Below are 26,385 nucleotides of genomic sequence, written 5' to 3'. Positions count from 1 at the left end.
TAGACAAATAAGTACCTGTCCATACATGACAGCCATATTTTATTTTATAATATCTCTAATTTTAAGTCAATAGTACTTTCATTTAAAAAAAAACAAAAACAGTAAACTTTTCTTTAAAGATAAGCTTCACTTCTTTTTTTAAGCCAAATGTCTTCACAGCAAAAGAACAGCAACCCTGAGTTCCCTGAGAAGCAAACTCAAAGCCTTTCCTTCCCCATAGCGCCAAGTCGCAGAACAATACACAGTAGACACACAAGTAATAATTGTCTCGGTGTTGACAATGCAGTGCAAATTCCTAGTAGGGCAAATGTAGACTCAGTCTATAAATACTTACCATGCATCTGTATATGAAAGGGCTGTGCTGACTTTAGAACAATTTTTTTTTTTTTTTTTTTTTTTTTTTTTAAAGCAGGCTCCATGCCCAGTGTGGGGACCCTGCAATTAAGAGTTGTGTGCTCTTCTGACTGAGCCAGCCAGGCAACCCAGGGCCATACTGATTTAAATGGACTTAAGAGGGAATATAATCTAGGACAGCTTAACCAACAAACTGAAACTTCAAATTAATTTTTATATCACAACAACCAAAAGATGATTTCATTTCCTTTCCCTCTGGTTGCTCAGCTGAATACTTTAGGTTTTTTGAGCTGTCGTGTTCCACACCTCATTTGTTCATTTTGATTTTCTCCCCCATCTCCTTCCGAAAAGTGCTAATTTATTATGTATTTTGAAAATAATTAAAATTAACTAATTTCCGGATTTTTCTTAATGACCATTTCTCCTTACCCTCTTTGTGTCATTTCTAACGCCAGGATGGGCCAAAGGCTGTTTGAGGCCAGGGCCCTTGTTCTGACTTGCTACACAAAACTCTTTTAACAGCGTTGTTGAAAAACAGGTCTGTCCTGCATCTGTCCTGACCCCCCTTTCCCCTCCAGCAGATGAAGGAGCCCCTCTGCCTTCTTACTCCCCACCTGCCGCACCACGCGGCTTGCCTCGCCCTCCTCGCTCTGCGCCCACATCTGCTGTTTACAGCGCAGCACAGGGGCAGGTGATTATTAAAGGAGCCTGCTTGTTCCATCTGCACCTGAAAAAGGCTAGAAGGAAGCAACTCTACGAAATCGCTTTGTTACCATGGGAACAAAGACCGGGTTTCTCAGTGTAGTTTTCACTTCCAGCAACACAATCTGCAGCGAGGCTGGGAGTACTGTCTCATCCCACAAAGAAGCAAACACCAGAGGAGTCTGCGTCTCAAGTCTAAACCTCCTGGCATTAGATAGTGGGTGACCTCGCCTGGAACCAGAAAGCCCCCTAGTAGCAGGTGACAGTCTAGTCTTGGCCACCAGGCCTGGTTTCTTCACCCTGAGCAGAGGCTGCAACACACCATCCCCCAACACTCATCGGGGCGCTGAACTCTCTGATTGCAAACAGATTTCAACATCTCTACTCCTCCTCCATGCCACAGTGAACTGCCTTCTCCTTCCTTTGGAGTAAACACTACAGCCACCTCAGCTGCAACTGAGTTTGTTAACAAGCCCTCAGGGGAAACCATTACTCTCCTTGTCCTTACACTGAAGGGAGCCAGAATGTGCCTCACATTTTCCACTATGTACAGGGTTCCCAGGACACTCACACTTCATTGGAATATCCAAGGTGCTGGCTCAGTGAAGTCAAGTTTTGCTGGTCTTTAATGGTGGCCCGTTAGGCTCCATGCCACAGTGAGGGGTTACCAGACCAGAGGGAGGATTTCACTTTGGCCATGACTTTTAGGCAGTTTCTCTGTGTGTCCTCTCTCAAAGGATGGAGTGGGGTTGGGCCAAAGTGCAAGGGGTCAAATAAGACTTTCATGTTACTGAAAAGCCACATGGTTCAATGGGCTAAGAAAAAAGTTTCAATCCCAGGTCACTCGGGGACTCAGTGAGGACCCCTGGGAGCTGTGTGTGTTCCATACCTAATCAACCACACTCTGGCCACATTCCCTTCAAATTCATTCACTTTATCTTCACTCTCACCACTTTAGTTTCCAAACCTTTAACAAGGCACACCTGGCCTGCCTCTTCTTAACTGGCCTTCTATTTCTAATCTCTTCTCATTGTAAGGAATTCTGAATAGACAAAATTTAAAATGAAATTTAAATGGTAACTCTAATTCCTTTCTTTTTTTAGAAGGGGGAGCAGAGAGAGAGAATCTTAAGCAGGCTCCATGCCTAGTGCGGACCTCCAACCCACAACCCTGAGATCATGACCCGAGTGAAAATCGAGAGCGGGACACCAACTGAACCACCCAAGAGCCCCAATAGCTCTAATTCTTGAAGTGCTCAGTACAGGCGGGACACCGGATCAGAGTTTTGTATATACCATCTCTGTATTTTTTCAATTCTGTATGATTAAAATTATCCTTATGATGAGGAAACCAAGATCAAATGGCTAATAAGTGGCAGTTTAGAATCCAAACCTGAACCTATGTGACCTCAGAACCTTCTCAGCCCCCATACTAAACAGTCACATGGACATCATCATTCCTACCTAAGCCTATCAAGGCTTTCTAGTTATCTATCTCAACAAACCTAAATTTTGGGTGGTTTCTTATATTTTGGAGGAGATGGTCCCCCTTCCTCTGAATTTCTACAACATTCAAAGACTGTACTACACAATTCAATAGTGAATTATGCTGAGTAATAGTTTTACTATTTTACTAAGTGTTTTACTTAAATCAATCTCCCCAAAGATAAACCATATGACTCTTTGAGGGCAGACATTGTATCTCAGTCCTCCGTATTTAGGACCTTACCCAGTGGAGCACAGATAGGTCAGAATTCAGGGACTAAATGTGAGGCTAACAGCTGCTGCACATAACGGGGACCATACCCTTACCATATGCCAGGCACTGGTCTAAGGATCTTGCGTGCACTATCTTTCTCAGTTCTCATAATAACCGTATAAGGGAGCTATTGTTACTAGTCGCATTTTACAGAAGAGGAAAGCCTGGGCACTGAGTTCAAGTAACCGATCCAAGGTCAAACAGCTAGTAGGTGACAGAGCTGCAGTGTAAACCCAGGTGGTCTAGCTTCAAGACCCACACTCTTAATTATTAGGTAAAATGCCTGGGTCCACTGAAAATAAAATTATGTAGTAATGAAGAAGAAAAAGAATGATACAGGGATGATCTCTTCTATCAACAACCAACAGAAGGAACCAAGCAGGGAATGATATAGTTTGGGAAACTCCCTCTCGCTGGAGTATCCCATTCTGCAGCACCTTTCTTAAACTTAATACCTGAAGAAAAATACTTCAATATTTTTCCTAAAAATCTAAAACTCAGCTCAAAGTCACTGATAAGCAGGGGAAACAAATTTCCTGAAAAGCCAGTGAAATCAGCTCTCAACCAGCCACAACATGGATTAATGCCTCTAACAAAAAGTAGTTTCTTTTGTAGGTGTGAAAGCATGACTAAAAGCAATCTGTTCTGTAGGGTAAATGGAAAATCAGTCCTGAAGCTTCTTGCTTTATTATATCCTTTGGTCCCTTGAAAAACCCCAAATACTCAAACCTTGCTGTTTTTGGTCTGATAAAGGGTACAAGATAGGAAACAGCAGAACGGTCAACGGCCCTGCAGCAGCACGCTTGAGCTGGAAGCCAGAAGGCTGGACTAGCTGCGGCGGGGTCGGGTGGGGCAGTAACGAGGTGAGTGAGGCTGATGAGAAGGACAGTACCTAGGGACCGCGAGTGTTAAGCTCCAAACACCATTTGTGACAGACTGAGGTACAACATCTCTCTCCACAACCCGTAGGTAGGGACAGATTCACCATCCTCATTTACTCCCCCAGCCCTGCCTCCACCTGTTGAGCGCCATGGTGACTGTAGCTCCTTGTTGCATCTCCTGAGAAGCTGCCACCGCGGCCTCTGCCAATGATGCCACCGCCTGGGTGGCCTCTGATGCTTGCGTTGTCTGGATGGTCATCTCACCTCCCTGTAACGTGGCCCAATTTTGTTCCACCTGAGGCAGAAAGGACATGACAGTAAAGAATCAAAGTCACAAAAGGAGTATAATAAACTGCTACGTGCTAGGCCAATCACACACACATTTTTAAATTACCATGACCTACGATGCACAGGACAGGGTTTTTAGTATGCTATCTTTCGTGTCTAAAAAAGGGGATATTAGAATAATCTATTTGCATTTGCTTATATATGCGCAAAGAAATTCCAAAAGGACACAAAAGAAACCACTGAAAATATTTTCCTCCATGTATGGGGGGTGAGAGGGGAGTTGTGGGAAGAGGTTGGATAGGAGAGAGAAAGCCAGATTTTCCAATGTATACTTTTAAATAATTTTTGAATTATCTGAGCCATATCAATGCATTACCTACTCTTTTGAATTCTTTTGATTAGGTAATATATTACTATGGCTCAGATTAAAATAACTTTGAATAAATCATAACATTCAAAAGTTAGAATTTCTGAATAGACAGTAATTATAATTCTAAAAATATTCAAATGATACCAAAGGATATGCAATGCCAGTATTCTCAACCTTTTGTCCAGATGTGACCACTGTTACCTATTTCTTATGTGTCTTTGCAGGGATATTCTCTCTCTGTGCAAGTATATTTATATACATACACACTCCCTACTTCCCCCCTTTCTACAACCTTGTAAAAAATAAAAATGGCAGCTTATTCTACGTTATCTCTTTGGCCCTTGCTTGTTTCACCCACAATACATGTCCGAAGTGATTCTATTCCAGAACATATAAAACTGTTTCATTCATTCATGACACATAATGATGGCTGCACATTTGCAGTATATAAGCACCCCATGATTTATTTAATCAGCCATCTTTTAATGGGCATTTAAGATGATTCTCGCCTTTTGCTCTTACAAACAGTACTGTGATGAGTATCTTTACATACTATGTTAGATATTTTATGGGAGTCTATTTATGGAGTAAATTCCTAGAGGTGGGATTGTATATTAAAGTTATTTTGTATTTTAATTTTTTGATGGAAACTGCCAAATTCAGGAAACTTTTTTTTTCTTTTTTTTAATGTAGCAAAACCTGCTTTCCTTTTAGTGGAGAGGAATTACGAAGAAACAAAATAAAATATTAAAAAAATAATTTTATCTGGTGAGAGAACAGACTAGAATTTAGTTCTGTGAGATCAGGGACAGGGGTTATCTTGGCATTGGCATTATTAACATTTGAGGCCAGATGAATCCTTGCTGTAAAGCAGGGAGTAAGGGTGTGTGTGGGGGGGAGTTGTCCTGTGCATTCTAAGATGTTTAGCAGCACCCCTGGCTTCTGCCCACTCACTAGATGATAACAGGACCCCCCCCAGTCATGACAATTAAAAACATCTCCAGACATTATCAGATGTCTGGGGCAGGGGCTGTACCCTAATTGAGAACCACTGCTTTTAGTATAATGCTCTGCATTTTGAGATTTCTCAGTCCCGAATACCTGTATCTAGCTACTTCAGTCCATTTTGCTCAGTAAGTACAGTTGATCAGTTATTCCCCCTCAAAAACAAAAAGCAGCAGGGGCAGTGAAATCAGTTTCTATTCAAAATCTGGGTGGTAATAAATCAGTGCGCTCAGGTACAGTATCTCCATGGACTGGGGTCTCAGGACATTAGCCGTGCTTGCTGGCGCTCCTGGGGCTCCTGATCACATGGGTTGGGCCCAGAGAGTAGAGAGCTTGTGCTTGCAGGTCAACTTTTTCCCAAAGAAAGTGTCCCAAGCTCAGGAGAGGCAGATATTTAAAGTGCCTCCTGCTCTTCTATTACCATACTGAGACGATGATAGTGCTTCTCAAAATGCTTGTCAAAAGCCTCCCAGAAAATGGGACATTCCTTTGAACTGCCCTAGTACTTGCCCTGAGTCCTCACGGGCAGCGGGCAAGGCCAGCACGCCTCCGGAGCCCATCTCTAAGAGGCGGAGACAGCCCATTTCCTCCCCGCAGAGCTGCAAAGTTGCCCACTCAGGAACTCACAAAACTCTGGCTTCCCAAGAATGAATATCGCTTTGATTTCATTACTCTGGCGAGTGTCACTGCAAATGATGCCACTTTTAATGGCAAGTTACACTGCCAATTTGTAGATGGTCTATGATTCCCCTCGAAACACCAACCAGAGCTGGCCAGGCCCTGTCACCTTCTGCCATTAAACAGTCTTCCTCTTTCCAGATCTGCCCCTCTGTATTTTTGCCCATCCCACTGCAGAGCTGGGCCTGTGCGGCTCTCCCAATACTCAGACTCCGTTGGCAGCAATTTAATGTATACACATTTAGTTACAACTGTATTTGTAGCAAAAATGGTATTAGAAAGTTGCCATATACAGTATACTTTAAGGAAGTTAAATTATATGGCATGAAAGATTAATGGATGGTGGCAAAGGGTAGAGAGGAAGTAGGAAGAAGAAGCAGACGAAGAAATTTCTATTCAGAATAATGGCAGGTGATAAATAAATCACTTGGGTGTTAACATTTCTTTGGAATTTCCTATTCTTCAGTCTCAGTGCTTTAGTTGTATTTGCTTGAGCTCTTGTTGCTCTCCCTTTCCATCTGTTGGGAGCCACTGTGTGGTTATCTATGCCGGATGTCACCATGTCCCAGAGAAAGGGCCCCAAGCCCTAGGAGGGAAAGATATTCAGAGGATGTACAGTTAGCATCAATGCTTTTTTGAGAGACCCACTCCAATGAGGCCCTTCAAACTGTGGTTACTCTATCCCTCTAGCTACAGTGAACCACTGAGGCCCGTCCACATGCTCATGGAGCCACGCACTGCATGTGCTGTTCCCTTGGATGGGAACACAACTCCCACCCTCGCTTCTAGTCTGACCTCAGGGGAACCTGAAGGAGCCTAGACAACTCCTTCCGCTCCCCTGTGGTCCGAGGCTCAGGACCTCTCCTGTGTCCCATAGCACCCTGGGCTTGCTTCCTCTGGATCCTTACCTCATTGTCTTTGTGCTATGATGTGTCTTTTCTCTACCACCTACCTGTCTGCTCTCTAAGAGCAAGAGCAGTCTTTATTTTCCTGTGTCTATCAAATCTCAGTAAATGGCACAGGGCTCAGAAAGTGTTTACTGAATGGCAGGATGGAGAACATATTCCTTTATTCATGTTTTCCTGCTTGTACTTCAGCCTACTTATATTTCAGGTACACTGATATTCATTAAAAAAACCATCTAGAATAAGTTGTGCTACCATTACATGTGGAATGGTTCAGCTTAAAATTCATGTCTTCAATTCTTGTTTCTTCTTCTTCTAACAGAACCATATTATGATCAGATACTACTCTATTTCAAAATTTGACTTCTGACACTTAAGTGCAATGAATATCACCACTACCAATTGGTGGACTTATCACACGACAGGATAAATTCTCAAACCCATTTGCCTTTGTAAGTACGCCATCAAAACTGAAATTATTTAAATATTTTGAAATCGAGATAGTTTATTTCATATTATTTTAAAATTCTTTCATTGTTCCTTTTTTCTTAAAGTATTTTCCACGCCCACTGTGGGGCTTGAACTCATGACCCTGAGATCAAGAGTCGCATGCTCTTCTGACTGAGCCAGTCAAGTGCCCCAAAAGTCTCTCTTCTTTTAAAGTTTGTGTATTCATGTGAGAAATCTCTTTACCCAACATGGGGCCCAAACTCACAACGTGGGCCCCGAACTTGCTGAGTCAGCAAGGCCCCCCTATTTCCTTGTTCATTTCTAAATGTCTATGTAACTTATAGTGTCTATGTAACTTATAGCATCTTTAATGAGTTTTAAGGTGACTAAAGTTAGAGATTTTTTGTTTCTTTGTAGCTATGGGTAACCCTTGAACAACACAGGTTTGAACTATATGGGTCCCTTTGGGGGGGATTTTTAAAAAAATAAATACAGTGTAGTACTATAAACACTCTTCTCTTCCTTATGTTTTTTAAAATACCATTTTCTTTAGCTTGCTTTATTGTATGAATATAGTGTATAATACATATAACATATAAAACATGTGTTAATTGACTGTGTTATCAGTAAGGCCTCTGATCAATACTAGGCTATAAGTAGTTAAGTTCTAGGGGAATCAAAAAGTTATATGTGAATTTGACTGCAACAGGGGGGTCTGCACCCCTAACTCTCATGTTGTTCAAGGGTCAACTGTACTTAGATTACTGGGTATTCTCAGGACAGAGAGTACTCAAACAGATTTGGGAGACCATATATTACCAGAAGAGACTGGCCCCCAATGGTCCTTCTAATAAATTTAACTAAATGTAATTATCTGGATGTTGAGGCAGTGTAGTCTAATGGTAAGAACTCTCACTGGCAAGGTTAGGATAACAAAATGAACTTCTAAACTTCTAAAAGTAGAGGTATCATTTATTTTTGTAAAGTACTTTCTCTTCCTTGTAAGAAAAGATGGTAAATACAAGGCCATAGGATGTTTTTACTGAATCATCTGATACAATGTTTCATTAACTTGATGTGGTCTTATCTGCCCTAAGCAGTGAGATATTTTGAGTAATTCCAGTTCTTAGGGCTCAAAACTGACATGCTAACAACCATGTCAACATCTAGGAGGAATGAGAAGGCAAATAAATCATGCTACAAAATCTAAAACATTTTGTCACTTTCTGAGATAACCTGTGCTGCTTCTCTTCATATCATTTTTGTCTCATTCTAAGTGTGCAAAGAGTTACGTTTTTTAAAAAAAATCTGTATGAATTTGGGTATTTACCAGCAGGCTATTTCTGTCATTCACCCATTCCTACAATAGAGGACTAAAAATGATGTACTAAAATATGCCATAGATAAGTCACTGAGATTTTTTAAAAAATTCTTCAAATTTTTCTGTGAACTTCTGAATTAACTGACCACTATATATGTGAAGTTATTTAGTAAAATGGGCTTCAAAGAATTCGTCTCTAGGGATATGTTTAAGAAACAAAGAGCTGCTTTCTTTAAATAGTATCAGGAAACACTTGGTAGGTAGATATGGTTGATAACTTTGATTAAGTCAGAGAGTAAAAAGTCTTGTGAATGTACCCACCACTGTCTTTTCTATCTCTTTCATACGTCAAGTTCTAGTGTTGTCTAGTGTCCTCCAGTTCTAGCGTCTGGGGACTGATGAATTTTTCCTTCAACTGATCCATACTCTTACATGATGCTTATATACTTATAAAAGTAAATATCCTCTTGACTGTCACTTTTCTATACTGTAAAACCAACTGCTGTTCCTGCCTCCAAACTTTCTCAGACTCCCTAGCTGGAAACATTCTCTCCTGAAGGCACAGACCACTTTGCAGCATCTACGGCATGGGCCAGAGTCCATCTATGGAGACACTTTTCTCCCCCACACAGTGGAGAGACAGGAGGAGCATCTGGAGAACAGGGTTCCTGTGTACGCCACTCCACACTTCTAACACGTCAGCACAGCACAGCACAACAGGGGCTCACTTCCTGTTGGCTGACTGGGGAGCCTGGCTGTGTTTCTCTTCAACTCACTAGCCATGAGAACTTTCTCAGTTCTCTCCCTTTCCAGAGTTGTACACATGAAAATGACTTTATGGTGTTCTGAGTGGAAATGCCCCATGGTTGTGAACAAGGGTGAGATCATATTTTTAGCTTTATTTCTAATACTGCTTGTTAACATTTGTTAGCTATTTTTCAAGGGCTATGCCACACTGGTACCTTAGGGGAAAAGCCCACAGTGCCTTAATGAACCCTTTCCTGAACCCCACAAATGGCTTAGGCTTCAGAGCCTGGACAACATTTTCCAAATGCATTACTCAGCTTCAATCCTTTGTGACTCTGGGCAAGTCTTAGTTTTCTTATCTATAAAGTAAAGAATCTATTCTTAATAGGGTCGAGCACTTCACTTACCAAGTGCTCAATTAAGGTTCACTACCTTTAGGTTAACATCCCATAATTACCTTGATTTTGGTAGAGAAGGATTTTCTCATAAAGTCTTTTCAAAGGCATATTTAAAATGTAGTAAATCATGGCCACTGATTTACAAATATTTTTATCCCTCCAAAGAATTCTTTAGTAGCTCCACTCTTAATGATCAAATGTTTTTAATAGAGCCCAATGATTAAATCTTTGGGATTCACAGCATAAAAGTATTACATGGATAATCTCTTTTTATTGTGTATTATATAAAATGCTATATAGCAAATATAAAATTATAAGTTTCTGACAGGTCTATCATGAAGGCCTATGAATTTCAATTATTACAGTTAATATACACGGCATAAGATATTTTGTAAAACTGTCATGGCCTGATGTTTTAAAAAGCTTAAATAAAATAATGCTACAGATGTACTGGCTACCCGATCTTTTTAATCTTCTGGACCCTAACTACTCCCTCACCTATACATTTATGTATTTAAGTCAATGCAGACCAAATCCTCTTTCTTACCTCTCCATCAGCCACTGCAGAATAATTCACTTGGGCAACAGTGACTGTGGTTGGCAATTCGGAAGCATCAGCCAATGTGGCTACTGTTGCCCCTGTACCAACCTAAAGAAAAACACGGAGAGTGATGTGAGTGGATGGATCCTTCTACCTCTCCTTTATTCGGAAGTTAAGATTTATGTAATCCCAAATTCAGCACAGGTAATGATTAATACGCTTTGTAATGTGAAGTGAGTTACTAAAATCGTATCTCAGACACTTACATGAATTTCAGAATTCTATTTCAACCCAATAAATCAATATTAGAAGCTAGCATATTTCACCACTGGTAACTAGCGTCCATCAACCAACTTTCTACTTTCACCCTAATTTGAATTTTAGAGGTTTCCCATCTACCATCAAGTTGAGTTTTACCTCAGGAGAGGTAATTCCGAAGGGATAGTTCCTGCCCCTGATAGAATGAAACAGTACAAAAGAAGCCATTTTTACAGTGCTTTGTTTTGAAAATGTCCAGAAAAAGCTATCGATGGCCCTGTATTTAACAAATTGCAGACAATTTAAAATCTTATTAAAAAACCAATTTCAGATAGAAAGACTTTGGGGAGCTATAAAAAGTTAATTAAGAGTTTGCATGATGAAAACTTTCTCCAGTCTGAGGCGAAGTGCCCACCGATCTACTTCACAAACCACAATCTGATAACATAGGTTTACTTACCTGGATAAGTGAGACAGTGCCATCAGGGTTACTAAAGGTCTGGACTACGGTCTGTGATGGTACAAGATGGGCTATACTGTGTGTAGTTGTGGCCTGTGTTTGTGTTTGCTGATCTTCAAAAGCATACAAAAGGTCCTCCCGCCCATGCTGTTTATAACAGTTTTTAACTATGGTCCGTAGTGCCTGGGTCCATGAAACCTGTCACCAAAAGACCAGACAACCACATTAAAGTCACAAAGAATGTTGGTTATTCAGCCCTACTATGGAATAAGCAGGTACTTATTTATCAAACCAAACCACACCAAGCCGGTACAGAATAAGCTCCCTTAGGGTTATTTCCCTTAGACCTATTGTGGCACAAAGAAACTCAGCATCAAGCATCAAAAATTTCCCACTAGATTCCTTCCTGATCAAAGTCTGGTTTAGCTTTTGGGTTTTATACTCTTCTAACCTGAGGCCAAATCTTAAACTTCTCACAAAAGAAGGTTACTCTTTTGTCAAGAATTTTATATTAAGATTCTCAATAAACTTCCAGGATAACTAAAAAACAATTTGCAGAAAAAGCAAGGGATGACATCTAGTTGAGTCCATCTTTATAATAAAAAAGAAGTATCATTATTAGCAGCCTCAACCAACTTGTCATCTCTTTAATTCTATATTTATATTTTTCAACAGTGGTTCCTGCTAACTAGAAATAAGGACATTTCTAAGTCTTCAAAGTGCTTAATACTTTTTCTTAACGTTTCTTCAGTTCTTCCAAGCACCTCATAATATTAAAACTGCTCCAAAAGGCAAGTAGGCAGAGAGCACAGTAAACTCATGGTCCCAACCCGAGTCTTGATAGAGATGAAGTGATGGAATGGGAAAGGCTATAAATCAGATAACAGCAAACCTCTTTGGGAGACAGGTTTGACTTTCACACATACATTTTTAGACTTTTTTAGCACAAGAAGTGGAATCCCCAAAATTGAGGTAGTTGATTCAGAGTGGAAAAGCAATAGGCTACTCAGGTCTGAGAAACCCTCACCCTCTGCTTTTGCTCTTCTGTGCGGACGTCGCTCCGGACATTCGCCCATGGGATATCTTCAGGCCACCAGATGGGCTTGCAGCTTTCTTTGCCCCAGCCTGGCTTTCCCCGACCCGTGGAGTACTTGAGCATCTCTGGAATAAATGCCCGCAGCTGGGCCTAGAAGACAAGAGTGTGGTCATTAGCAGTCATGAAAAACATCTTGAGATGTGGCTGTGTCTTCCACCAAATTCTTTTTTTTTTTTTTTTAAGATTTTATTTATTTATTTGACAGAGAGACTCAGTGAGAGAGGGAACACAAGCAGGGGGAGTGGGAGAAGGAGAAGCAGGCCTCCTGCAGAGCAAGGAGCCCGATGTGGGGCTCGATCCCAGAACCCTGGGATCATGACCTGAGCTGAAGGCAGACACTTAACAACTGAGCCACCCAGGCGTCCCTCCACTAAATTCTAAGATAATAAAACATAGAGCTTTCCTGGAGGGTCTCAGAGAATTCCAAGATGTGACTGATGAGAACCCATTGTTTTCCACAGAATACCATAGCTCCATGGGGGGCTGAGAATTATACATATGTCGGTGAGGCATGCCCTAAGCTGTATTTCAATGACTTGGCCCTAGAAGATCAAGAATATCAGCCACCAACTGTGATTTCTTCCTAAGATACTGTATGGATGCTATTTCCCTCATTTCCCTTCTACAACCTTCCACACATTTAAGGTGTCAAACAAAGCCGATGTGTTTTCAACATTGTTCTGGAGGTAGTGAGCAGGGCAAGCAGATCAGAGAAATAAAAGGTGAGGAGCAGGTAGAATCATCACTATTTGTAGATGATACGACCATGCATCTGGAAACCCCAGAGAATCATATGAAAAACTACCATAAACAGTAAGAGCATTCAGGAAGGTGGCTGGTTACAAATGGGAAGTAGGCTCTACTTCAGAAAAAGAGAAAATAACCCTAAAGCTTTTCCAGAAAATTTCTGGTATGCTAGGCCCATGTCTGAGTCAGACATACCTACACAGTGATCTTAAACACACTGTGGACTTCATCCAGATTTATTTCACAAATCGAATCCAGACCAGGCATGGTGTTAAACCAGAGACAACTGCCATTCTCCTGGCACAGTAACCACACTAAGCATGTGCGTTGGAGGGGAAGGGGAGCTTACTTTGTGAATACTCTTAATTGCTGACGATGATTTTTGGCAAGAGAAGCAGTTTATCAAGTTATAATGTTCCTCCCCGAACCTACTGCTTTCCTTTTAACCTCTGCAACACTCCAGAGAGAAGCAGCACCCTCCAACTAAGGACACATCCACACTGCCCCAACAGCTCAAGACTAAAAGGAGAAGATAATTTTAGCAATGGGTCATACCCAAGGACATGAGCTTGTAGCGATAAAAGAGAAAAAGAAGCCAGAAATGGGAATGGTCAAGTATTAATGGGAGAATGAATGCAGCACCACTTCTGTATTCAAGAGCCTACTGAGGTATCAGGTATTCTTATTTGAATATTATTTCACCAGAAGCTGACACCAATTATTATATAATAGGAAATCATGAACCCAAATCAGTAAAGCTTCCCAGAACAAGGAGAGCTCTGGTTGACTGTGTTTACATCCTCAACCCTTTCACCTCCCCAAGTCTGCCTCTCCCAGACAGTCTCCTGCCTACAGGATATGATATAATACACTCCATATATATTTGGCTCTGCGGCATCGAGCAGTAGGCTAATAGAAAGTATCCATTTGCAAACCCAGGCTATCAGCTGGCTCATGAGGTCACTCCTCCAGTTATTTTAAGAAAGTGCATCTCAAAGTCATTTTCCCCTTTATTCTGCTTTTCTGGGACTCCGTTTTTTTCTTGCCTCAGATACAGAGAGAAGGAAAAGGCTTAACCTTCACACACAATATTTGCTTTTCTTCAAGGGTGGAAAAAGGAAAAAAACAACAATGGCTTTCTCAGATGCCAAATAAACTGATATCACACACTTTCACGAGTATCTCTTTTCTTTTAAACCCAACAGCACTCTCCAAAAGGAGAGTTCTGTATATCCAGACCTGGCAGTCTGGAGATAACGATGTACAGCTCAAGAGCTCTAAATTAACATAAGACTACAGAGTTCAGAAACACGCCATCAGAAACACTTGGCGGACAGAGACCACTCCAGTCCCACCTGGAACTCCATACATTCTCCGATTCTGACAACTTTCAGCTTTTGATCCCACACCCATTCCCATCATAGTTTCCCACACCCCTCAGCTCTGGGTCACCCTGGCACCTGGTGATAGACACCTTCCATCCTGTCTTGCTTTTTGGCTCTCTCCCATCAGGCTTTCACTGGGTTGCAAGGACTCACAGGTTATAGGAAGTGTGGGCAGAGCACCGACCTATGCACTTAAAACCCTCCTCTGCCTTCTCTCCATCCACCTGTCTTAGTATTTGCTAGTAGAACCCCACTTTCATTCCCTAGACAGCCAAGCTCAAAATCTCAGTCAGCTTTACCTCTTTCCTTCCACACCCACCTAGCTACTCACTGCAAGTTCAATTCTTTCTTCTTTGAAATGTCTGTGCTCTCCATCCCTTCTTCTCCATACCCACGTCATCCCCATTCCTAGCCCAAGGCTAGTGCATCCTTCTAGTTGGTTTGAGGAACAACACGTTCTCCCCTTTCTTCCGCATCCCATGCATCCCTGACGGGCAGGTTTTCCTAAGTGTTAACTTTTTTTTTTTTTTTTAAAGATTTTATTTATTTATTTGACAGAGAGAAATCACAAGTAGATGGAGAGGCAGGCAGAGAGAGAGAGGGAAGCAGGCTCTCTGCTGAGCAGAGAGCCCGATGCGGGACTCGATCCCAGGACTCTGAGATCATGACCTGAGCCGAAGGCAGTGGCTTAACCCACTGAGCCACCCAGGCGCCCCCTAAGTGTTAACTTTTAAACGGCTTCTCACTCCTAGCAACCAAACTAGACTCCTCTGTCTAGCTCTTCCAGCACAATCCGGCCTCCCAGCACACTCAGTTCCTGCTAATTGACAACAGGCAGCCTTGGTCCTATTTGGGTGAGTCTCTGCACTATCTTAAGAACTAAACTCATTCCTGCATCTATGCCTTTCAATTTGTTCCCCTTACTGGAGTACCTTCTCAAGCTACCACTCCAATGCCGACACTCATTCCTTATTTGCCCAGCAAATCCCACATTCTTTGTGAAATATTTCCTGACTACTTCTCGAGTCAACTTCTTGTCAATCAGTAGTAAGAACACAAGCTCTAGACTCAGAGAGCTGGCTCTGAACCCCAGCCCCCTCTGAATCTTAATGTTCTCAACTGCAAAATGATAATGTAAATATACAGGTCAATTCAAAGGATCAGAGATAGTGGGGATATACACATGTTGCATTGACTTAACAGCAGTTTTATTATTACTTCAGTCATCGGCTCTTTTCTTAAATTCAAAGAAAAAGTCAATGTTCTGAAACAGTTTTCTAGTACTAAACACACCGTGATGTATGGAAAGGCATTTATCCTCCATTTTTCATGTCCGGTATGGTGGGTATGGTGGAAAAGGCAAAAGGAAGCAGAAGAATGAGTTTATATGTATCATGTAAACATGGTTGAAGATCAGAAATAAAGAATGCTGGAATCAAAAAGTGACCATCAGGGCCAATTCCGCGTCCTGAGGAAGCAAGCTGTTACCAGCACACCACAATGCACAGATGGCTCAGGTGATTTGCTCTGTGGGATCTTGGAGCACTTTAAAAAAAAAAGTGTACAAGCAGATTACGAATGGAAGTCATCAGAAAATGGGACTCAAGTGTAATCATTAATTAGAAGAGAGAACTGGAACTAGGCAGCCTGTCAGAGATGTTCCATGTGCTAGAAATCTCTGGATGGGAAATGTCTCAAAGTCTTTGAGAAGAGAGTAGGAGAAACAAACAACAGATGGGGAAGGTTGCAACCACAGGCAAAACTCCATCAGAAATTAAAAAATGGGATCTGAGTGAAATATAACTGCTGGTATACAAGTTCTAATTCAGAAGTAGATTTTAACTTTTTACTAATTATCAACTATATGAATTTGCCCCCATATCAAAACAAGAGGTTAAAAAGTGCTTTCTATTATAAAAGTTCACTTTTCATGTCTGTACATTTGGGGGACAAAGACCATTCTTTGCTTTTAAATGCACGAAAATGACGTGACTTCACTGAAAAAGATGAATTTCCATCAGACTATTATTTAATACTGTCCCAAATAAACAGTGCTCAGGCTAAAAGGCATTATCAATAAGGGAAAATGAATTATTCAGTATAGAAAGAGTTAAATGATTTCTTTCCAGAATTCAGCACTGTGCTCTCATTACCAGTTGGATTAATTACTGGTCCTGGAGAGTTTTGGAAACCCAAGCTACTCAATGTGCTTGTTAGGGAAGGTTTGTCTTTAATCCCCAGAGGAGACAATCAACAGGATCAGCAAAGGTAAAGCCTACCCTCTCAGGCTGTCCTTTAATTGGGCCGCAACAAGCTTTCCCAGTCTCTCATTCTGATTTAGGGTTCTCTATGGGCTTAAAGTGCCCTGTTTGGTCAGTAAACCCACCCCAGACCAGCAAACAGTAGAAAGTACTACTCCTTCCAGGGCACATTCAGGAAAAAAAAAAAAAAAAGATAAATTCCTGCTAGTGTCAGTCAAGAGTAAAGATTATGTGGAAACCATTGATGTTTTCAAAAAAGATTTTCTGAAATTCTAAAAAGTTTAATCCACCCAAAATGAGAGAAGTCTCACTATGTTAGAAATTTTCCACTTATAAATTCAGTAAATTCTTTGCTGTCCAATAATGCATTACCCTTATATATTTCCAAATGCCCATCTGCTCTCATTCTATCTTGGCTTATACCAGAGTCTAGGATTTTTGTGGCCCCTAGTGTCTATTTTGATTCAGTTACCAAGAAAAGGCTTCTCAAAATGTTTGCCAACTCCCCCTCCATTAAAAAGATGAGATTATACATAACAAATTTCATGAGAAGGCTGCTGAAATAAAACTGTGCTGGCAGGTGATGTTTTCTATAGACTACAGGGAAACAGGAACGTGGCAAAGGAGGAAGACTGGGGAATTTTCAGACTGTGCCTTCATGATTTTAATTTTAAATCATGACCTTTCAGGTCAACAGATTCAATTACATTCAAATTGATATTTAAAGGGTATTAGAAAGCAAAAGCAAAATGATTTTTTTGTTTCTACCACCAACCTCTGTTCATAGAGATAGTGAAAGTGAATTTCCTTATTAGAAACACCAATCCTATATCCTCCATTCCCTTGTAGTCCCAGCAGAAACACTGATTCCTTTTAATCTCATTTCCCCATAAAACACATTCCCACAGAAACATGGGAAGAACAAGTTTGGGAGGAAAGATAAGTTCAGAGAATAGGAGGGACACTTAATGAAGACACTCATTTCGAGACTCTTCTCTCAAGCCAACCCTTCTGCTGTCTTCGCACCCCATCAACCTATCAAACTGTTCCCTCGTGTTCATCAAATTGCTCTTAAAATTCTATCTTCCCTTTGAAGGAGTTTCAGATTGGTCCGTTTCTGCTACCTCATCTCAGCTGTACTCTTCTGTACAAAAATCTAGATAAACTAAGTCCTCTTCTCCATCTGCCTTTCCCAATGCAGTCACCTGTCAGCAGCAGAATATCCCTACTTACACACCAAATTCTATGCGTTTACATGAATACATGATGGAAAGCACAGTTTTATTTTTTTTAATTTTTTAAAAAGATTTCATTTATTTGACACACACACACACACACAGAGCACAAGCAGGGGGAGCAGTAGGCAGAAGGAGAGGGAGAAGCAGGCTCCCTGCTGGGTGGGGAGCCCAATGCAGAACCTGATCCCAGGACTCTGGGATCATGACCTGAGCCAAAGGCAGACCCTTAACTGACTGAACCACCCAGGTGGTGAAAAGCAGTTTTATGTGATGGAAGAAAACACAAATGGTACCATATTGTACATATTTTACTAAAACTCACTTTATCCACTCAACATATTGTCACAGAGATCTTCTCGTGGTAGTGCAACTAGAAAAATCTCATTTTTAAAAAGTAGTTCCCTAGTATCCATGATATAGATTTTCCGATTCTTTAACCATTCTCCTGCTGATAAGCATTTAGGTTATTTACAGTGCTTGTAAAAATGTTTCTTTGTGCACAGGTGTGGGTTTCTAGCAGGGAAGTGAAATTGCTGGTTAGGTGGCATACACATTTAATTTTTTTTTTTTTTTTTAAGTAGGCCCCATGCCTAGTGTGGAAACCAACTCAGAGCTTAAACTCATAACCCTGAGATCAAGAGGTGGATGCTTAACCTACTGAACCACCCAGATACCCCTGCATTTAACATTTTAACACACACTGCCAAATTGTCCTCCAAAAAGTGCCAACACCACTCTCATTAACAATATGCACAATACCTATAGTTTCCAAACCCTCCCTCAAATTTTGTTACCCAGCTTTCTTATTTCGATTCATTGAATGTGGGGGAAATGATAATTATTTTAATTTTCATTACATGAAATTGAGAATATTTTTATACATTTATTGATTTTTCTTCTGTTAATTGTTCAGAATGCTTTACTTCTTTTTCTAATTATCTCTTTCTTATTAATCTGTTCTGGATATTATCACACTTTGCCATATAATCTGTAAATATTTTCCTCTAGTCTAGCTGTAACCTGCATATAGAATTTATATGCCTATTCCCCTCTATCAGTATTCTGAAACATGTCATTATTCTTTTACACTACTCAAAACATGCTTATGTTCTACTTAAGAATTCAATACTTTTGTTACCAATAAATTTGTTAGTCTCTTAATCTCATCCTGCCTACCTAGTATTTACAAAATGTCATCATATATATAAACATTTTTTGATAAATTAGATGGTAGAAAAGACCTACTTTGCATATAGATTTTGCCATTACAGTAGGGAGAAGCAGTTTGGAACTGTTACCTACAACAGTGGTACTCAAAGTTGGCTGCACACTGGAATCTCCTGGAAAGTTTAAACACTATACATGCCTGGATCTCGGCCCCAAAGATTCTGTTTTAATTGTTCTGGAGTATGGCCTGGGCACTAGAATTTTAAGTTCTCCAGATGATTTTACTATGTGGTCAAGTTCGAAGACCACTCTATAAATATTTTTTTTATCATAAAATATACATAGCATAAAATTTATCCCTTTAATATGCACAATTCAGTGGCACTAAGTGCATTCACAATGCTGTACAACCATCACTCTGACTTCCAGAATTCATTCATCATCATCCCAAACAGAAACTCTGTATGCATTAAGCAGTAACTCCCCATTTCTACCCTTCCCCTGGCCGTGATAAATTCTACTTTCTGTCTCTATGAATTTGGCCATTCTAGATACGTCATAGAAGTGGAATCACACACAATATTTGTCTTTTAATGTTTCTACTCTTTGGGTAGAAGAGGCCAGACCTATGCTTTTTCAAAACAATACTCAAAAAACCTAAATTGACAGCTGACTAATATTTTCAAAGTAAAACATGTCAAGCCATGTGGATAACTTCTTCTTAATGAAGCAATCACTGTGCTGAATGTTTCTGAAGGTTTTTCTTGAAAACTGGTGAGGAATTACTATCCTATTGCATCATCAGCCCAAGGGAATATTAAAGCAACAAAGACTGCCCCAGTGAGAGTAAGAGGAGGACAGTAAGTTCAGGTGAGGAAAGGGAAGAGACGGAAAAGTAGCAGAATTTTTAAAAGTATAATTACTATAGAATATTTATATTAGTTTTAGGTGTACAATATATTGGTTTGACAATTCTAAATATTACTCAGTACTCACCAAATAAGTGTAGTTACCATCTGTCACCATACAATGTTATTACATTATTGACTATATTCCCTATTTTAAAAAAAAAATTTATTTATTTATTTGACAGAGAGAGCGCACAAGCACAAGTAAGGGGAGCAGCAGGCAGAGGGAGAGGGGGAAGCAGCTCCCTATGCAGGGCTCAATCCCAAGACTCTGGGATCAAGGCAGATGCTTAATCATTGAGCCATCCTGTCCCCCTATATTCCCTATTGTTTCACCTCCATGACTTATTTTATAACTAGAAGTTTGTACCTCTAAATCCCCTTTATCTATTTTGCCCATGCCCCCACTCACCTCCCCTGTGGCAACAACCAGTTTGTTCTCTGTATTTAAGAGTCTGTTTTGTTTTTTAGATTCCACATAAAAGTGAAATCATAGAGTATTTGTCTTTCTCAGGCTGACTTATTTCATTAGCATAACACCCTAGAGGTGCATCCATGTTGTCACAAAAGGCAAGCTCTCATTCTTTTTAACAGCTGAGTAATATTCCATTGTGTATATACCACCTCTTCCTTATCCATTCATCTGTGGGTGGATACTTAGGTTGCTTTCATATCCCGACTATTGTAAATAATGTTGCAATAAACACTGGGGTGCATATACCTTTCTGAATTAGTATTTCTGTTTTCTTTGGGTAAATACCCAGTAGTGGAATTACTGGATCACATGGTATTTCTATTTTTTAAAAACTTTAAGTTTTTTTATTTAAGTAATTTCTATACCCCATGTGGGGCTTTAACTCATGACCCAGAGATCAAGGGATGCATGTCTTCTGACTGAACCAGCCAGGCGCCAATTTTTTTTTTTTTTTTTTTTTTTTTTAAAGAGAGACAGAGAGTGCAAGCGATGTGGGGAGGGGCAGAGGAAGAGGGAAAGAGAGAGAATCTTAAGCAGGCTCCACACGCAGCATAGAACCCAATCTCACGATCCTGAGATCATGGCCTGAACTGAAACCAAGAGCTGGTTGTGTAACCAACTGCGACACCCAGGTGCCCCAGAGTACCAGTATTTTTAATTTTTAGAGAAACCTCCATTGTTTTCCACAGTGGCTGCACCAATGTACATTTCCACCAGCAGTGCGTAAGTGTTCCATTTTCTCTACATCACCACCAAACTTATTTCCTGTCTTTTGGATACCAGCCATTTTGATTGGTGTGAGGTGATATCTTATTGTGGTTTTGATTTCTTCCCTGACAATGAGTGGTGTTGAGCATCTCTTCATGTGTCTTTTGGCCATCTGTACGTCTTTTTTGGAAAAATGTCTATTCAGGTTTTCTGCCCATTTAAAAAAATTGGATTGTTGGGGGTTTTTTGGTATTGATTTGTATAACTTCTTCATATATTTTGGATATTAACCCTTTAACAGATATATCATCCGTAAATATTTTCTCATATTCAGTAGGCTGCCTTTTGGTTTTGTTGACCATTTCCTTTGCGTGCAAAATATATTTATTCTGCCACAGTCCCAATAGTTTATTTTTGCTTTGTTTTCCTTGCCTGAAAAGACACACCCATAAATATGTTGTGAAGGCAATATCCAAGAGATCACTGCGTATGTTTTCTTCTAATAGTTTTATGGTTTCAGTTCTCACATTTAGGTCTTTAATCCATTTTGAGTTTTATTTTTATGTATGGTGAAAGTAAGTGGTCAGGTTTCATTCTTTTGCATGTAGCTATCCAGTTTTCCCAACACCAAGTGTCTTTTCCCCATTGGATATTCTTGCTTCTATGGTCACAGATTAATTGACCATTAATGGGGTTATTTCTGGGCTCTTTGTTGTATTGATCTCTGTGTCTATTTTTGTGTTGTTCCCATACTGTTTTCATTACTATAGCTTTATGGTATATTTTGAAATCTGGACTTGTGATATTTCCAGCTTTGTTGTTCTCTCTAAAGACTGCTTTGGCTATTTTGGGTCTTTTGTGATTCCATACAAGTTTTAGGATTATTTGTTCTAATTCTGTCAAAAATGCTATTGGAATTTTGATAGGGGTTGCACTGATCTATAGATTGCTTTGGGTAGTATGGACATTTTAATGATATTAATTAATTATTTAATTAATTTTTGAATTTTATGTAGGCTCCACATCCAATGTGGGCTTGAACTCATGATCCTGTGATTAAGAGTTGCATGCTCTACCAACTGAGCCAGCCAGGCACCCTTTAATGATATTAATTCTTCCAATCCATGAGCATAGTATGCCTTTCCATTTGTTTGTGTTGTCTTCAATTTCTTTCATCAATGTCTTATAGTTTTCAGAATATAGTCTTTCACCTCCTTGGTTAAGTTTATTCTGAAGTATTTTATTCTTTTTGGTGCAATTGTAAATGGAATTGTTTTCTTCATTTCTCTTTCTTCTACTTTGTTATTAGTGTATAGACTACAATAATTTCTGTATATTAATTTTGTTTCCTGGAACTTTACTGAATTTATTTATTAGTTCTAATAGTTTTTCGGTGGTGTATTTAGGGTTTCCATATAGTACCATGTCATCTGCAAATAGTGACAGTTTTACTTCTTCCTCACCAACTGGATGCCTTTTATTTCTTTTTCTTGTCTGATTACTGTGGCTAAGACTTCCAGTACTAAGCTGAATAAAAGTGGTGAGAGTAGATATCCTTGTCTTGTTCTTGATCTTAGAGGAAAAGGTTTTTCACCACTGAATATATGATGTTATCTATGGACTTTTCATATACAGCCTTTATTATGTTGAGGTATACTCTCTCTAAAAGCAATCTGTTGAAGTTTTTATCATGAACAGATATTGTATTATGTCAAATCTTTCTCTGCATTTCATGAGATAATCATATGGTTTTTAACCTTCTTCTTTTTAATGGGATGTATCACATTGATTTATTTGTGAATACTGAAGCACTCTTGCATTCCTGGAATAAATCTCATTTGATCATGGTGAAGAATTTTTTCTTAAATGTATTGTTGAATTCAGTTTGCTAATATTTTGTTGAGGATTTTTACACCTTTGTGCATCAGAGATATTGGCCTGTAGTTTTCCTTTTTGTAGTGCCTTTTTCTGGTTTTGATATCATGGTAATGCTGGCCTCACAGAATGAATTTGAAAATTTCTCTTCCTCCTTTTTTTTGGAATAGTTTAAGAACAAATTTTTAAAGTTTAAAGAACTCTTCTTTAAAAATCTGGTAGAATGCACCTATGAAGCCATTCGGTCCTAGATTTTTGTTTGTTTCTTGTTTTAATTGTTAATTATTTTTATTTTTTAAAGATTTTACTTATTTGACAGTGAGAGTACAAGCAGGGGGAGCAGCAGAGAAAGAGGGAGAAGCAGGCTACCTGATGAGCAGGGAGCCTGATGCAGGACTTGATCCCAGGACCCTGGGACCATGACCAGAGCGGAAGCAGACACTTAACCAACCTAGCCACCCAGGCTCCCCTGTTAATTATTTTTAGAAGTATGTATATGTATGTATGTATGTATGTATGCATTTATTTATTTATTTAAGTAATCTCCACACCCAGCGTGGGGCTCAAACTCAGGACCCTGAGGGTAAGAGTAACACACTCTTTTGACTGAGCCAGCCAGGTACCCTGAAAGACTTTTTAAAAAAGCAATTCAGTTTTAACTAGTAATGGAAATGTTCAAATTTTCTATTTCTTGCTGATCCAGTTTTGGAAGAGTGTATGTTTCTATGAATTTACCCATTTCTTCGAGGTTGTCCAATTTACTGGCATACAATTTTTCATAATGCTTTCTATTTCTATGATGTCAGGTGTTACTTCCTTTAATTTCTGATTTTATCCCTTTATCATTATGTAGTGCCCTTCTTTGTCTCAAAAAGGACTGCATTTCAACTGGGAATCCTGTATTGTTCTTTCCAGAGATGTTTCTTCTATAATTACAATTTTTGCCTGGATCTCTTCTAAGACAAATTCCAAGAAGATTTACAACTTCCCAAAAACAAGAGAATCCTACTGGACTCAAGTGTGGTAAAGCGCAGAACTGACTGCTCACTAGCAAAATCATAATCATTGCTTAAAGGCTTTAAGCAACGATGTAATTCCTAAATTCAAAGTGCAGTCTGGAATTAGCAACAGCACCAGCATCATCTTGGAGCTTGCTAGAAGGCAGAATCTCAGGTCCCACTCAAGACCAACTGAGTCACAGTCTGAATTTAAATGACAAGACTCTCAGGTAATTCTTATGAACACTGAAGTTTGAGAAGCACAAATTAGCCCATTTTCTGGTTTCTGGTCTGAAGTATCCTACAAAATTTTGCTAACCTGGCTTTCAAAATCTCTGAAAAAGATGGCATCATTGTTTCATTGCAAATGAATCCTGGGGTTGCAGAATTTACAACAAAATAATGATTTCTTCTGCTAAGTCTTATCTTAACCTCCTTCAACTCTTATGCCAGGAAATAGGCAGATATGGGACAAGTTCTAGCCACTATTCTTTTTTTTTTTTTTTTTAAAGATTTTATTTATTTATATTTGACAGAGAGAAATCACAAGTAGATGGAGAGGCAGGCAGAGAGAGAGAGAGGGAAGCAGGCTCCCTGCTGAGCAGAGAGCCCGATGCGGGACTCGATCCCAGGACTCTGAGATCATGACCTGAGCCGAAGGCAGCGGCTTAACCCACTGAGCCACCCAGGCACCCTCTAGCCACTATTCTTAAAGGTACCTAGAAATGCAAGTTTTCATTTTAGCACTAAAAATACTATAGAGCTATGTATTTTTTACCACACACACACACACACACACACACACACCCCTTCATCAGGATCAAGATATGTTTATAACAGTTTCTGTTTCTAAGTAAATGTTTATGTAAACATTCTATTACTAACATAGTATGATATGTATACCAAAACCAAAAGTTAATAAAAAAACAACAAAAACTACAGAGCTGCTTCCTAAAAGAACAAGAGCATTTAGTTCACACAGAACTTAAGATATTCTATCATATGTAATTTCAATTTGTGTAAGAGACAATTGTGATAGTTGTCTTTAAGGGGCACCCGTGTGATCAGTCATTAAATTCCTGCCTTTGGCTTAGGTCATGATCCCAGGGTCCTGGGATCAAGCCCCACATCAGGCTCCCTGCTCAGCAGAGAGCCTGCTTCTCCCTCTCCCACTGCCCATTCATGTGTTCCCTCTCTTGCTGTCTCTCTGTCAAATAAATAAAATCCTAAAAAAAAAAAAAAAAAAAAAAAAAAATTCCTTTAAAACAGTAAATGTTTAGCATAGATTAGCTGAAATACTCAATTTGAGTAATGTAATCACAATATAGTTCAAGAGAGAGAAAGCACTGGCAGTAAGGACTCTACCCTTTAATACCATTTCTGTTTGTCACTAACTTGCTTCATAAATTGCTTCCTCTCTTTATGCCTCAGTTTTTCAGTATATTGTCACCTGTATTGTCCCACTTCATTGCTGAGCCAAATAAAAATTCCAGGTTCACTAACTTTCTGTAAGTGAAAAATGGGTGAGAAATGATATGTTCAGGTTACTCAAAAGTTAATATAGGTAATATAAACAGTTAGTATTAATAATTGGCAATACTATCTTTGTGTGATGCCTTCATTTTCAAAGCACTTTCCCATATAATACCTCGTTTTTTCTTCCTCTGATTCCATAAAGTAGGAGGGCATATAGTATTCTCATTTTCAGAAGATAAAACTGGGAGCCAGGGCTGTATGTGGTAGGACTGGTACTAGAGACTAGACCTTCCAACTGTAAAAACCAGACTAATTCTCAAATTTGTAAAGAATTAAAATAACGGAACACATTACATTAGAACAGTATCAAATACAATTTACTCTTTGGATGACTGAGAACTCATCTTAGGATTGCATACAGAATTATGTTTGTGAGTTCGGATCATCAATATAAACATTAGTTATTTCCACTGCACTCAGTGCTGATAAGATGATGCATAGAGCTGTCTGGTTAACCGAAGTCCAGCTCTGTTACAGTGCACTTTTACCATTCTGGAATTTTATCACTTCAAGGAAGTCCTGAATCACCCATATGGTCCGAATTCTAGAATTGGTGTCCAATTAAATTTACTTAGTCCTTCATGGCTACTGACCGCATGTGAGTTCTGCTTCCTTGACTATGAAAAAGAGGAATGATATATACACTCTAGAGAGCAAGGATTAAATGAGATACCCCTGTAAATAACTTAGTAGTGTGCCTTCCAAAACATCGTAACTATAGAAGAGAAAAATAAGAGAAATAAAGAGAGTGTTGACATCTTTACCCAACATAAAGTTCAACACACTTATACTTTAAAAAATTCAAGTTTAGGGACACCTGGGTGGCTCAGTGGGTTAAAGCCTCTGCCTTCAGCTCCGGTCATGATCCCAGGGTT

At 39.6% G+C, this 26,385-nt stretch overlaps 1 protein-coding gene across 12 annotated transcripts in view; it reads right to left on the bottom strand.

The window, feature by feature from the left end:
* NRF1 (nuclear respiratory factor 1) overlaps nt 1–26,385 on the bottom strand; it is a 146,012-nt gene that overhangs the window by 35,094 nt on the left and 84,533 nt on the right. For 8 of the 12 annotated variants that reach the window (XR_009352985.1, XR_009352984.1, XM_059171839.1 and 5 more), the window contains exons 6-10: nt 12,144–12,302; nt 11,117–11,314; nt 10,405–10,506; nt 6,464–6,622; nt 3,833–3,990 (exon numbers count right to left, since the gene is read on the bottom strand). Coding sequence is in view for 10 of the 12 variants with exons in the window: in XM_059171839.1 (XP_059027822.1) it covers nt 3,833–3,990; nt 6,464–6,622; nt 10,405–10,506; nt 11,117–11,314; nt 12,144–12,302 (776 nt within the window). In the remaining 2 variants the exon portion in view is untranslated. The remainder of the gene's footprint in view (nt 1–3,832; nt 3,991–6,463; nt 6,623–10,404; nt 10,507–11,116; nt 11,315–12,143; nt 12,303–26,385) is intronic. The other 4 variants (XM_059171845.1, XM_059171847.1, XM_059171843.1 and 1 more) reach the window with 3 other exon arrangements.

Source organism: Mustela lutreola, chromosome 4, assembly GCF_030435805.1.
Source record: "Mustela lutreola isolate mMusLut2 chromosome 4, mMusLut2.pri, whole genome shotgun sequence".
NCBI classification, from domain to species: Eukaryota; Metazoa; Chordata; class Mammalia; order Carnivora; family Mustelidae; genus Mustela; species Mustela lutreola.
This window is presented reverse-complemented; position numbering and strand designations above follow the sequence as displayed.